At 39.2% G+C, this 13,514-nt stretch overlaps 1 protein-coding gene across 27 annotated transcripts in view; it reads left to right on the top strand.

Moving 5' to 3' along the window:
• Elavl2 (ELAV like RNA binding protein 2) overlaps positions 1 to 13,514 on the top strand; it is a 152,105-nt gene that overhangs the window by 109,039 nt on the left and 29,552 nt on the right. For all 27 annotated transcript variants that reach the window (XM_060365857.1, XM_060365858.1, XM_060365854.1 and 24 more), the window contains one exon: positions 6,954 to 7,057. In XM_060365857.1, coding sequence (XP_060221840.1) covers positions 6,954 to 7,057 — 104 coding nt within the window. The remainder of the gene's footprint in view (positions 1 to 6,953; positions 7,058 to 13,514) is intronic.

Here is a 13,514-nt window from a genome sequence, read left to right as displayed (position 1 = left end):
TATCAAATTACTCTATATAACATTATTTTTTTAAATTGAGATTTCATTTTAATGGTATTTATAGAAAATTTTCATATGAGAAATTTTACATGAACTATTTTTAAAAATAGCTGGTATGACTTCCTTATGAAGATGGAATACTGTAACATTTGAGCATCTCATCTCCATGTTCTGTGATCCATCTGGTACAAGAGAGGAACATGGGAACATGTTCACCAGGGCAGCTCAGTCCTCAGCCATAAGCTCCTGGAATGCAGATACTGCTCTCAGTAACTTCATCTTGGTTACTGGTTCATTCATTTGGTCACTGAACATTAATTTACTAAATAGTATGTGATTGGGCTTTGTGTGGAACTGAAGTCTCCTTGCCCTACCTTGCTCTCAGTCCCAAAGTGGAAATGATCGGCCTGTATTCAAATTAGCGCAGCATGCATCCAAATTGGCAGGTCCATATATATGGAAATATAAGACACAAAGTGAGGCTTGCTGGAGAACTACTAGGGAGAACTAGCATCACCAACAGTGATGGACACGGCAGGTTAGGAGCCAGGCCTGTGATGGCAAGAAGTGCTTCCACAGATAGTCTCAGAGGTTTGTGTGAGTAAGCCACTTCTGGAAGTGGGCTCCAGCGCTGGCACCCGTGTGTGCGTAGCATAGTAGGGCATGCCTGCAGGACCAGCAGAAGCAGGGGTCTGGTGGAGGTAAGCAGGGGCACAGTGGTTATCCTAGAACCAGGACGTGGGCAGATTTTGTCTTCTAGAAAGAGTACCTATCTAACAGTAGCGGAGGATGGCTCTCATCTTGGATTCCCCAGGACCTAGGGAAGAGGCTGATTAATCAGAAAGCAATAAACCAAGTCAGAAAATTAACAACAAAGGATGCTAAGGAAGGGAGGCAAATTTAGCTGTGCAAGTGGGCAGCGTGTTGAGAGGAGGCATTCTGGTCACTGGCCCCAGACCTGCTTTCTGCTGTCTTATATCATATATAAATCAGGATGAGACCCACTCCTCTGTGTTTAAACAGCAACAGCTCTACCTCTTCTTCTGATTCCCACCCTCACCCCATTTAATGCTTCTCCTTATTCCTTATTGTTTTCTTGTTTATTTGTCTCCTCTCAGATTGGAGGCTTATGATGAGGAATAACTGCCTAATCTTTGCATACCCCAAGGCCTAGCAAAATGAAGGTTTCCGTATCGAATGAATACTTAGTTTAGGTGAGAAATACTTAGTGTAACTCTTACCCACAAATTCTTGTTGGGAAAGGTCTTGTTTAATATTGGTTGGATAAAATTAATGTGCTAGGTTTTTAATCAAGAATTATGGCAGTCTGATGCATTTAGTTTTAGACCTAAGGGGGTAATTTGATATTTTGAACACTGGTAGTAATTTGAAATAGGAAGGGAAAAATAAAGCTAAATAAAGTGACCTTTGAATGAAACTGGTCCAGAAGATTGTGTATTTTTAATTAAAATATGCAATTAAGTTTTTAATTAAAGTATGCTTTTAAAAGCAATGTAGGTGGCTAGGGAGTGGCTGATGCTTTGAATTACACACAGTTTGGGATAAATTGGCATTTACTGTGTTTCCCACAGTACCAGTTTAACAGATTCTCTTCCTGTTTAGCTTTTCTTCCTCTGATCCAACACTGTTTGTGGTCCCCTGTCCCTGCCAGGGCCTGCTGGAGTTTTCAGTTCTATGCTCTGGGTCAGTGACCGTGGTTTGAGCAGTTTGCTCATAATGTCTCTTGTATCAGTTGAATTTTAGACATGGTTTTTCTGTCTCTTGTGAAGGAAGGTATCTTTTTCTGTGGTGTGTATGTTCAGTTAAAAAGCATGCACATGAAAAAGACATCTACAACTAGCTGGAGTGTGTGGTATTGGTCCAGAGAATTTGGTACTCTGTTGGCTATGTAACCGTTCATTGAAGCTGCTTCTGTAATGAAGTTCTCTAATCCTTGCCATGCTAGTAGGTTCAAGGCTTGGGTTAGAGGTTTGTAAGTCTTCCAGGGGCTGTGGACATAGGTAGCTCTTGAAGATAGCTGGGAACATTTAGTTCTGTTTTTAAGAAACATTTTTCTCTTAATTGTATTGGCTTCTATAAACGATTATACTTGGAATTTAAATGTGGAATTATGTAAGAGTTTTTCAAAAAGTGATTTTTGGTTTGGGGAAAATTATTGTACACATTCTAAGTTCAGAGTCACTTTAGACAATATTGGGAAAGAAAGGTGCTTGGTTCCCAGGCCCTTCCTGGTAGCTCCTGCTGGGAAGGAACCAGAATGGAACTAGGTCCTAGCTCAGGAGTTTTGAAAGTAGGTTTTCTTTCCTTGGTGTTTTGTTTGCTATTGCTTTTTAAAAATACAAATTGTAACCAGAAATAAAGTATAGATAAGATAATTTTTAAAAAGCATAGACATACACATGAAAAGTAAAGTGCTATTTACCAGAACCCACAGAAATGAAACAGTAGGAAACCGATAAATTAATTAATAATACTCATATATGTATGAGGTCTGTCAGAGAATGTCTAGGGATATTATAGTTCAGGCGTGCTGTGCAGCTGAGTGGTACACTCTCAGTCTTGTGTGCAATGCCTGGCCTTCCTGCTTTTTTCCCGTGCTTCTTGTGTTCTAGAAGCTGATTCCCAAGCTTTGAACATCATCTTTAATGTTATATGAAAACTGTGACTATCAGACATGATTGCTGTGAGTTTATAACTGAGCAGTAAGTTACCACATAGCTGAAAGGGGACAACAGGGAGGGCACTGCCCATATTTATGATCCCTTTGTGTACCTTAGGCTGACCTGGCTAATTAATGCACTGCATGCTAAAAGCTATAAAGTTCCTATTACTGTTGTACTTTTTCTTCATTTTTATTAATTCTGTGAGACTTTGCTACAACATATATTGATCATATTCACCCCTCTCTCTAGCCTGCCCCTACAGCCACCCCTTACTTCTCTACTCACACAACTTTGTGTCAATTTAAAAAAAAACAAAAAAACAAACACTTACCAAGTCCAGTTTGTGCTGCCCATATATGCTTGGACTTGTGGCCTTCCCCTGGAGCATGGTCAACTGACCAAGGCAACTCTCTTGAAGAAAACTGACTCCTTCTCTTCCAGCAGCTACCATTTGCTAACGGATCTTTAGTTATGGGTGGGACTTCATGCCCACTACCCCTCTCCATGCTGGGATTTTTGTCTGACTTGAGCTTGCACAGGCCTTGTACCTGCTGTCTCAAATGTGAATTTGTATGTATAACTGTCCTGCTGTGTTTAGAAGCCAGTTTCCTTCTTAGTTATCTACTGCCTCATGCTTTTACAGTCTTTGTTCCCTCTCTTCCATAATGATCCCTGAGCCTGGGTAAAGAGGGGCTCTTATAGATGTCCTATTTAGGGCAGAGAATTCTGCTGTCTCTTGTTCTGTGCACCTTTACCTATTGTAGACTTGTGTGTTATTCACTAGAAGCCTCTCAGATAAGGGTTGTTGCTTGTGTTAACACCCCAATATTTTAGTTTGTTATGCCGACAGTGGACATAAGAATGTACTTTTTAGGAGCAGATAACCCTTACATTGTCTTATAATTAATAGGAAAATTCACTTACCTTGGACACATTCTAGTTAACAGATGGTACTCTTATCAATAATGCCAGATCAGAAACCTTTTATTTTTTTTAAACAAGGAGAAGACTTTATCTGGAGGCAAATGTGGGTTCAATTTTAGTCAGTAGTAGTAAGAGTTATATTCATCATTGAAGCTGGCCAGATTGCATTGAGTGTCATGTCATATTCAAAGAATGGACTCTCTAATGGAGCCTTTATCTATTTGGTAAAATAAATGGCACCATTTAAGTTCTTCATGTTGCAACTTCCTACAGCAATCTAGAAGTCAGGTTCCTGGCAGCCTGGGGAACAGGTCAGCAAGAACACCTGGAGCAAACTTCTCCATGCACAGCATTGGGCTTAGAAGCATAGCTGCCCAAGGCCCACCATAGGAGGCCCTTGAACTGCTTCTCAGAATAGGGTGTAATGTGACAGCAAGAAAGAAGACCACCGCAAATCTCTTCAAAATGCATCTGTAAAATGGCGTCCTCCCTATGGAGACATTACAGGCCCCCTCATAGCTTCCAGATTATCTATGTAGCCTAAGAATCACCATTAAAACTAGTTTTTTTGGGTTAGTGAGATGACTCAGCAAGAAAAGGCAGTGGCTGCCAACCCCAATGACCTCGGTTCAATCCCTGGAGTTTACTTGGTGGAAGGCGAAGACTGACTCCTCTAAGTTGTGTGCACATGCGGATAAATATTATTAAAAAACAAAATCAATGTTGCTCAGGCTGATTATACCCTAAAATCACCAAACTTTTTGAAAGCTGTTTCCAGTGCTTCAAAAGAAACTGATAAAATCAGGAGTTTGGAGAGTGGGGTTCAGGCTTCTTAAGGCCTCTAAGTGATTCTAAAATGCAGCTCAGATTGAAACAGTAAGGGGTATAGATGTTGCTGGTAGAAAAACTACCTGTAGAAAAGAGAACTGTATACTTCTGATGTAGTTACTGGTCAGTTTCATCATAGAATAGTAGAATGATAAAACTATGCAGTTTGATGCTTGTCTGCTTCTTTCTTTTCCATCATATTTTGATAACTTCCTGATATAACCACAGATGAATATACTTAAACCCCATTAATGTGTAGTATGTGTGCGGTTTTCCCTCATGGAATCTTTCGAGTAGTATGTCCACTTTTCATTAGTTAAGAGTGTCATCATCATTGTTCTAGCATTCTAGCTGTGTAGGAATTATCTTCATTTTCAAGGTGAGGGAGCAGTGGCTCCAAAAGATTTAGTAACATCTTCAAAGCCAGTTGGTAGGTAGCAGAGACAAGATTGGATTTGGGATTTGGTCTCCAAATCCCACATTCTTTTCCACCATAAGCAGGTTTTTTTTTCACAGGTTCTTTTTGTGTTCTTCCAACTTGAATCCTGCTCAGTGACAGCAGAGTAGCAGCACTTTCTCTTAAGAGGGCACTCCACACATGTACGGGAAATAAGTGAGAAATGCTTCTCAAATTGGTAAAAATCTGAAGGCTTGAAACTGCAATGGTTTGACATGTGACATTTTTTTTTGTAGATTTAATGCGTGTGAGTGTTTTGTCTGTAGTAATGTATGTACAAGAGTCCCTGGTACATATATAAATTTGTGGGTAGAATAAAAACCTGGGTATAGAGTAAATGAATCAACAGAGCCTACTTCATTTTTGGCTCTAGCTTTTCATTCTTTGTTCTCTAAGTGCTGCTCTTCTGACCCAGGGCCTTGTACATGTTCAGCAAAGCTCTCTACCACTGCGTTATGCCCCAGTCCCTCCTCTCTGTTTGTTCCTTTTAGTATAGAAAAACACATTTTGGTAAGAGAATATATTAGCACCTGTCTTCCCAAATTCTGATCGTGGTCTCCACAGCATATTCACAAATTCTCCTGATTATGATTAAGTTATGTCTGGTCTTCTGTGTTTATCTGTTCATTAGCAAGGAAGTCACACATTAGACTAACAGGAGTTGGCTGTCTCTAATACCAACATATAGTGTAGAACTTGGGGGGACCCATCAAGAACAAATTCCCCACTTTCCTATGAAACTTCTAGACAGCCAGGGTTTTAATAAAGCATTTGCACTTTGCAGGAAATGTCAGTTGTCTAAACCCCTTTTCATTTGTGTCGCCCGTGTCTTCTCAAATGAAGAAATTGCCTTGCTTGAACATTTGATATCTGGGTTGCATTGCAACGTATCATGGTACCTCCATGTTTTCAGTGAGGGCACTACTAAGTTAGGTTAGATGGCCAGCAAATGGGAACCACCACCAAGCAAGAGTTGTTTGGAAGTTATTCTTGTGCAACTCTTTGCGTTTTGTTGTTTAATTAAGTTTTATTTTTCTTTTTTTGGTCTTTATATATATATATATGCTCTCCATTGTGTAAATACCTTTGTTTTGCTGTATTTTTTTTAGATCAGAGTACTACCTATAGAAAGTTTCATTGCATTTATCTAAAGGAATACCCTTCTAAAATAAGTGTGTGTTTGTTTGTTTACATGCACATGGTTATACATTGTTTAATAGTTCGTTCTGAGGCGTACTGTTAGTCTATTTTGTCACCTCCGAACATTATAGCCTTGATACGACAGGTCATTCACCTGGTATGGATCATGCTAAAATCAGAAAAAGTATCTGAGGGGGCTGAATACAAAACATGGCATATTTTTGTATAGCACACCTTTTTAAATGCAAATGGTTAAATCCATAATAGAAAATACATTAATCAGTAATAGCCATTATCATCAAGTATTCATAGCACAAACTGTATGTGCTGCATTCTGCTATGACCAGTTTAGTATATTTAGCTACATCAGTATTGTCATAAGCACATGACTGTCAGTTGTGCTGTGAGGTCACCATAGTGATGATGTCACTAGGTGATGGAAATGTTTCAGTTCTGTTAGACTCTAATGGAAACACCATTGAGTTTGCAGCATGTAATTGACCAAAATATGATGTGGCACATTCCCACATAGACACAGCATTTTTACCACTTTATTGTCTACAGTTACAGTTACAGAAAATGCTGTAAATATGTTGGTATGAATCATGCAACACTCATAGGTTCTTGGTTGCTGTTGCCACCTTCCACCTTCTAGGTGAGAAAGTGAAGCTCGTGGTTTTGTCTGTTCAGGAGCTCAGCGTAGAGGTGTACCGGGTTTGGGGGCTGTTGCGGCATCCTGGATTAGGCATGTGGTGTGTGATGGATACTCAGGGCCTGTGTAGTTTCTTAAACAGCACAGCTTGCTGGGTTCTAACTGATGTTTACATTTGCAAATGACAGAAACTTGGGGTAAAACCAATGTCAGCTCCTGTCATGGGGATTGAACTAACACTTGTTTCCCCTTCCCTCTTCTTACTCAGGGCAGAGCTTGGGGTACGGCTTTGTGAACTACATTGACCCCAAGGATGCAGAGAAAGCTATCAACACTCTGAATGGATTGAGACTTCAAACCAAAACAATAAAAGTATGTTCATATTTTTTTTCTTACATCTACTTGTAGAATAAGGATTTTTAATTTAACTTAATTTTTAATTAAAAGTTATCTGTAGTTCTTTCTTCATCTGGGCCCTACACTTCTCTGGGAGACATGATGTAATATTTTTGTGTTTATTGCATAAAGGAGACAACTTATAAGTATTGTGTATTGACACGTATATTAACAGATAGAGCAGCAGTGCGGAGCCCCCTAAATTAAGTACTTGTCATAGAGAGAATCTTTGTCCTATTACTGAGAGATTATTGAACTTGTCTAAACAGCAGTAATTGGACTTGTTTTGTAAGCCAGTAAGACTGAGTCATGGCTCTCACTCTGCCCCTGACATAAGAATGTGACTTGCTACTACATATATAATATAGTTGGGTTGTAGTGTGATCTAATGCAGCCTTTTTTATGGACACCAAAACTTAAATTTTATACAGTCTATGAATAATAAAGTATCACTCTTTCCAATTTTAAATTCAATGCTCTTTGTAGTTATGGGGAAGCAAGCTGGGCCTGGCAGTTGTGTTTTTGCTTGACTCAGTCCTACCACATTTCTGACTCTGACGGCTTACGTGGCACACAGGTCATTTTTCCTTTGGAAATGTACAATAAGTTATTTTATGGACACTTTTTTTGCACGTTTGTATTTTGAAATACCTGAATTCTGTGGATAAGAAGTTGATCCAGTTTTCAGCATAGATTTTCTTTTTCTTTAGCAAATAAAAGTGATGTTTTCTCTAGTGAATCGTTGAACTTTGTGTAATCAATTTATTCGCCCCTGCCCAGTGTAAACATCTCACATCAATCATGGTACACTTTCTTGCTGAATTTAGGTGTGGCTACCAGATATATTTTGAAATACTGTTCTAGATAGTCTTTATCAATTGCCTAGAGTCGGAACCTATTTTCTACCCATGATTTAAAAAGCCAGCCCACGCTATAGCCTAAGAGGTGAGAGGAAGTTAGTTAAGACTGACTGGCATCCATCTTGCTTAGAGACTTCTCTAGAAGATTTTTTTTTTTTAAGGGATCTTGAAGTGCAGTGTCATCTCTGTGCTTAAAGTGACATCTCCTAGGATTGACAGTTAAGGTGATTTGTTAGGCTTGCATCATTGTGACATTCCATTTTTTATATTTATTGGCCCATAAGAAAAATTTCTGTCAGTGCTTTTCATCTAAAGGAAACCGCATGATGGTCTCCAAATATACTTATATGTGAGAAGTGCAAGAATTCTGGGTGTTCCTAATAAAGAAAATGTCTAAGAAGAAGCTACATCCTGGACTCAGAAAGGAAATGCTTATTGTGTTATCAGAAGTGTAAGAAAGATCTTAGAGGTATTTGAGATGATAAAGATTTAAGTTGGTTTTGATTTTTTTTTAAATCTGAGTTGCATTTTTACCTAATTCTTTACACTTGCCTACTTAATCTTTCTTTTTGTCAAATGTTCATTTTTTTTGTAATGGTGATAATACAATAGCCTTAACAATGGTGTCTACTATCTAGCTATCTCCAGGCTGTTTTATGTGTTCTATGTCCTATGGATTTTTGTAGCCTTCCTCTTTCTTAACTTAAATGACCAGCAATCCTGGAAATCAATTGCTCTTAGTGCTGAGAGCCCAAGTTGTTGTTAAAAAGAAAATGAAATGTGATTGGGATGGCTCATCTCAGCAAATGGCCCTTTTCCTCATTCCAGAAATAATCACCTTATTTCATTCTTAGTGAGTCACTTCTTTTGCTGTACATACTGCATGCTCAAAGATCCTGAAAAAGGTAGAAATGCAGAGGAAGCAGGTCACCATAAGATAAATGTCCCCAGCCTTTAAGAAAACCATTGGTGACAGGTGCTCCTTTGCTGCCAGTCCTCAGGGCCCAGCTGCTTGGGCTGAATGTACAAGAAAGGACAGTAATGCTTTGTGGCTTTTATACTGTGACATCTGCTACTTGTGACTTTCTGAAATTTGGGTGGGGTGATGGTCAGGCAGCAGGCTACTTCTTTCCCTGCCCCCATTTGGTTTTTGCAAAAATATCAGATAACAGCTGGTATCCTCAATTTGGCCCAGATTTCTCCAAGAGGCAAAGCAGACCATTTTCCAGTAGACTGTACAATTTTGGCCTATATTTGTATTTGTATTTTTCTTTTTTATTAGACTTTGCATTCTTAATATGAAATATCGAGTGTGTTTTTTCTGTGATCTGGAAGCTACACTTAAGTCTTTCCACTCTCTGGAATGCTATTTCATCATTCTCTTTTTTTCCCCCTGCTTTAATCCAACCCTGATGGTGGCTCTCAGAGAGCCCCTCTGAAATCCTGCCTTTAGCTGCTGCCTTGCTGGGTTGTTTCAACTCATGTTGGTTCTCCTCTGTTTGAGCTCCATGCTGTTTGCCTACAAGTAACCACAAAAGTTATCAGCATGATCCTGGTATAATTCAGACTCGCATGCTGCTCTCTGTCTCTACTAAGTGTGGAGACCTTGGTGCTCATACAGCTTAGCCAAGTTTGCAGAAGGCAGCAGTGACTCCAGTTCTTCCGATACCCCACCAAAACACTCACCCCATCACAGTGCTTTTCTTTAGAGGAACATGTCTACTTTGATTACTGTTGCTTGGATGTGACATTTATGTTTCTCAAATTTCAGTTTCAGTTCTGTTTTCCAAGCCACCAATCATATCAGTATGACTTTGGTAAATGTCTGATTTTTTTTTTTTAATATTAAAGGAGTGATAAGTACTATGAGAGAGGGCTTACATAGAAGTTTTTCTCAGGGCTTCCTGATAGCATCAGCTCTATGGGGATGTCAAATGACATGTGTTCCCTATTTCTTCAAAGAGTTAAACTCCCTCAGGCCCCATGAGAATCTAAGGTAATTGTTGCATTGATGCGTGAGGAGTGACTTAGACACGCAAGTCACAGAACCAGAAGTGTATGAGCTTAGTGACCCCTAGTGAGATTCAGCAGTCTGCATTGCGGTGAGCTGCTTTTTGAATGGGTGGGTTATCTATCCGCACAGCTGTTGCTTTGCATGACAGTTTGTCTTGTAGCTTGTACTTTGATCAGCTTTGTGGTTAATTCTTTGAACCAGAGTAAAATGTCTGCATCTCCTTGAAGATACTGGAGTGGTCAGCACGTGGAGCTTAGTGTTTAGTGTTCACTTTCAGAAAGAATGGTTTAGAATCAGGTAGTCCTAGGATCTTCATTTCAGGATAGAGTGGTATCACTTTACAGCCTTCAGTGTCATTGATCATGTTTCTGGATCTTTCTGTGCCTGCTGGGGAAACAGGTTTATAACGTCCCTTGCTAGTAACAAGTGATGGATCCGTCGACAGCTTGGAGCTTGCCAAACCTTGCCCACAATGTCCTTTATGTTGACATAGTAGATGTTGATGTTTTATGTTAGGAAGGGTAGGGCAAGATGGAGCTTCTCCGTGGTTTAGACAGTTAGAGGTCCAAAATATTCTGAGGACAGTATAAAACTTAGATGCTGGTGCGTTGTCTTTCATCAGTGGCTCTCTGTGGCCCATGAGAACCATCTGTGGTCTGCTCAGGAGCTCAGCGCTTGTTGTCTGTCAGTCATCATGTCCTTTCCTGACTCATTTTTAGGGAACTTTACATATCGACAAGATCTGAATGTAGTATGTAAAACAGTTTGAAGCCAGGACACTTATTCTTTTGTCTAGATTAATGTATCAGACTTCAACTCCTGAGTAGAAGAAAGTGATTATGTTACAAAATAAAATTATTCATTTCTGAAGTGCCTGTGTATTCTTCCGACACGTGCTCAGGAAGGGTGATCGGGTGCAGTGATGCAAATGCCTGATTCAGCACATCTCCCTTCTTCTTTGGAACAATAGGGTGCGTGAAGCTTTATTTTCCAGAACATGAGCTCTGTCACTGGAAAATAACTTATTTTTCTTAGGTATTACTTCTGAAAACCCGTCTTTACTCCCAGAGAAATTTGTGGAAGTATGGCTAGCATGGAAAAGTGTCCCCGTGTATTCTTTTTTTCCCTACGTAATTATTAAAGCATACAACAGACTAAAAATTACTTTTGCCTAAAATTATTAACTACCATCTAGAAATATGAAATACCTTTATTAAAATAATTAAGCTACTATTTAAGTACGTATGGAAAATTCTATTACAGAAATTAGGGTATTAAATATTAATCATACCTATTCCTTAAAGTGTTCAGTTTGGCAGTGATTAAGGTAATCCAATAAACCTTTACTCTGAGTCCTTATATTGCTTTTCACTTTTTTTTCTTAAAGATTTATACTTTACTATTTCTCAATTGGAAAATTAGAAAATGTCACATTTCATTTTTCTACCAGTTTAGCCATGAGTTGGACTCAGCATGGAACTGTGAGCCTCTATGTCTGGAATCTTTTCTTGGCTCATCTGGTTGTGTCATTCTGGAGTGCTTTTTAACCATTTCAGTTCTCTGTGTGTCTGTGAATGACTTGGATAGAGCTTTACATCCCCAAACCAGGAAATCTAACTGGTCTAAAATTTGAGACCTTAGAGTGTTGACCTGATGGGTCCCCTACCATGATGCTATCGATGCACAAACTTCTTAGAAATAATGTGTAACATGCCCTTCAGACTGTGCATATATGGTGTATATGAAATGTGCACAAGTCCTACTCCCAAGATAACGTACTGTGTATATGAAAACCCTAAGAAATCAGGAAAAAAACTGGCATCCAGATCATGTGGTAGTGGTGGATGTGATGGTAGTGGTAGATGCGGTGGTGGTGGTGGTGGTGTGTGTGTAAGAGAGGGAAGGAGAAGGGGAGACAGGGAAGATGGAAACTTGAAGTTGCTGTGAGATGTCATCCTCAATCCACTCTTCCCTTATTTATTGAATCAGATTCTGTCATTGAACCCAGACTGTGATAATATGGTTAGTCTAGCTATCCAATGTGCTTGTTGAGTGCTGGGGTTACAGGTAACTTCTGTGCCTGCCCAGATTTTTACATAGATTTTGGTGAACCCAAACTTAAGTCCTTATAATTGTGTAACAAGCACTTATCACATCTCCCTGGTCCCCAAAATACTTCTGGTCTAAATCATTTTAGGTAGGAGATATTCAACTGCAACTGATAAAGGTACATTAGTAATTCATAGTGATATTTAATTTATACCAGTGTGTACTGATTATATGCATGTTAGGAGAAATAAGGAACCTTTGTATGGGGTGTGTCCAGTAGAACATTAAGAGAAGATAGAACTTTTTTTCCTCCTTGTTCGGTTTTTGGAAACACAGTCCCTCTATAGCCCCTTGAGGGCAGAGTATTCATGCCTCTACCCCCAGTCCTTTTTTTTTGTGAACTAATGCTTTAATGGGGATGATTTGGTTAGAGAAATCAGCGTTCCATCCTGGGCACTTTTTTTCCATCGCTTGTGCACTTAGTGCAGCCTCCTTTTGCTACGAAATGTTTGGGATGGGCTTGGGTTTCATGATCATTGGAGATTGCTCTATAAAATGGAATTCTGACTATTGGGAACTATTCTCTGTCTTACGTAATCTAATCCTAATGTAGAGTAGGAGGAGAGGGCATGGAAGCTGTGCTCTGATAAAAAGGCTGGCAGCATAGTTCTGCGAGGTTTAGGACAAACGCTGCAATGTTGGTTGTTCACAAGTACGTTGGACGTGGAAATTTGAAAGCAGATGTTAGAGGAGCCACATAGAATTTGCTGGTGCAATGTGTAGATGAGCTTGAAGATCATAACAGATACTAAGAGGTAGGAGTAGTGTGCAGAGGAGACATTTTTCTTTAGGGTTTGGGGCATAACAGCGATGGGATTGGACCTCAATATTCATTCCAAGAAAATGTTTGTTTCGTGATTTTATGTTTAGATTCTGTATATGTCCGAGCATCTCAAAATAGTAGCTTTTTTTTTTTTTTTTTTGCCTGGAGTACATTATTTTTGGTGATAGTCAAGTGTAGAATTTGTGAATCACATTGTACAATGCTCCCTCATTTTAAAGCTGTCTGTAGACCATGATTTGCCCTGTCCTTAAAAAGATTGCAAGCCTTGGAGATAATCATTTGAAGTACAGTTCTCAAATTTGATGGCCACTTATGAGTGCTAGCCTAATAAACGCCACTTATTTCAGCTGTTCATATCTTTGGCCTGTGCCAAAGCCAACTAAACAATAAGAAAAGACAAAACAGGGGAGGAGGGAAAGAGTGCATCTCAGGAATAGAGCAGTAATGAAAACCGACTTTGCCTTTTAACATATCTAGATAGACCTAGTATGTGCTTTCCTAATTTTGGTTATGACCATAGAATGCCATCGTGTAGAGCCATGTTTCAGCTTCTAATGGGCTATGTGCTACATCTCCTTGTAAAATTCTTCCATTTATATTGAATCTATTTTATAAAGCCCTTAGATGAGGCAGAATGACAGATGAAGTTATTAATGGGCTATTTGT

The sequence above is a fragment of the Meriones unguiculatus genome, chromosome 12 (genome assembly GCF_030254825.1).
Source record: "Meriones unguiculatus strain TT.TT164.6M chromosome 12, Bangor_MerUng_6.1, whole genome shotgun sequence".
NCBI classification, from domain to species: Eukaryota; Metazoa; Chordata; class Mammalia; order Rodentia; family Muridae; genus Meriones; species Meriones unguiculatus.
The sequence above is the reverse complement of the archived record's forward strand: the minus strand, read 5'-3'. Positions and strand labels throughout refer to the sequence as shown.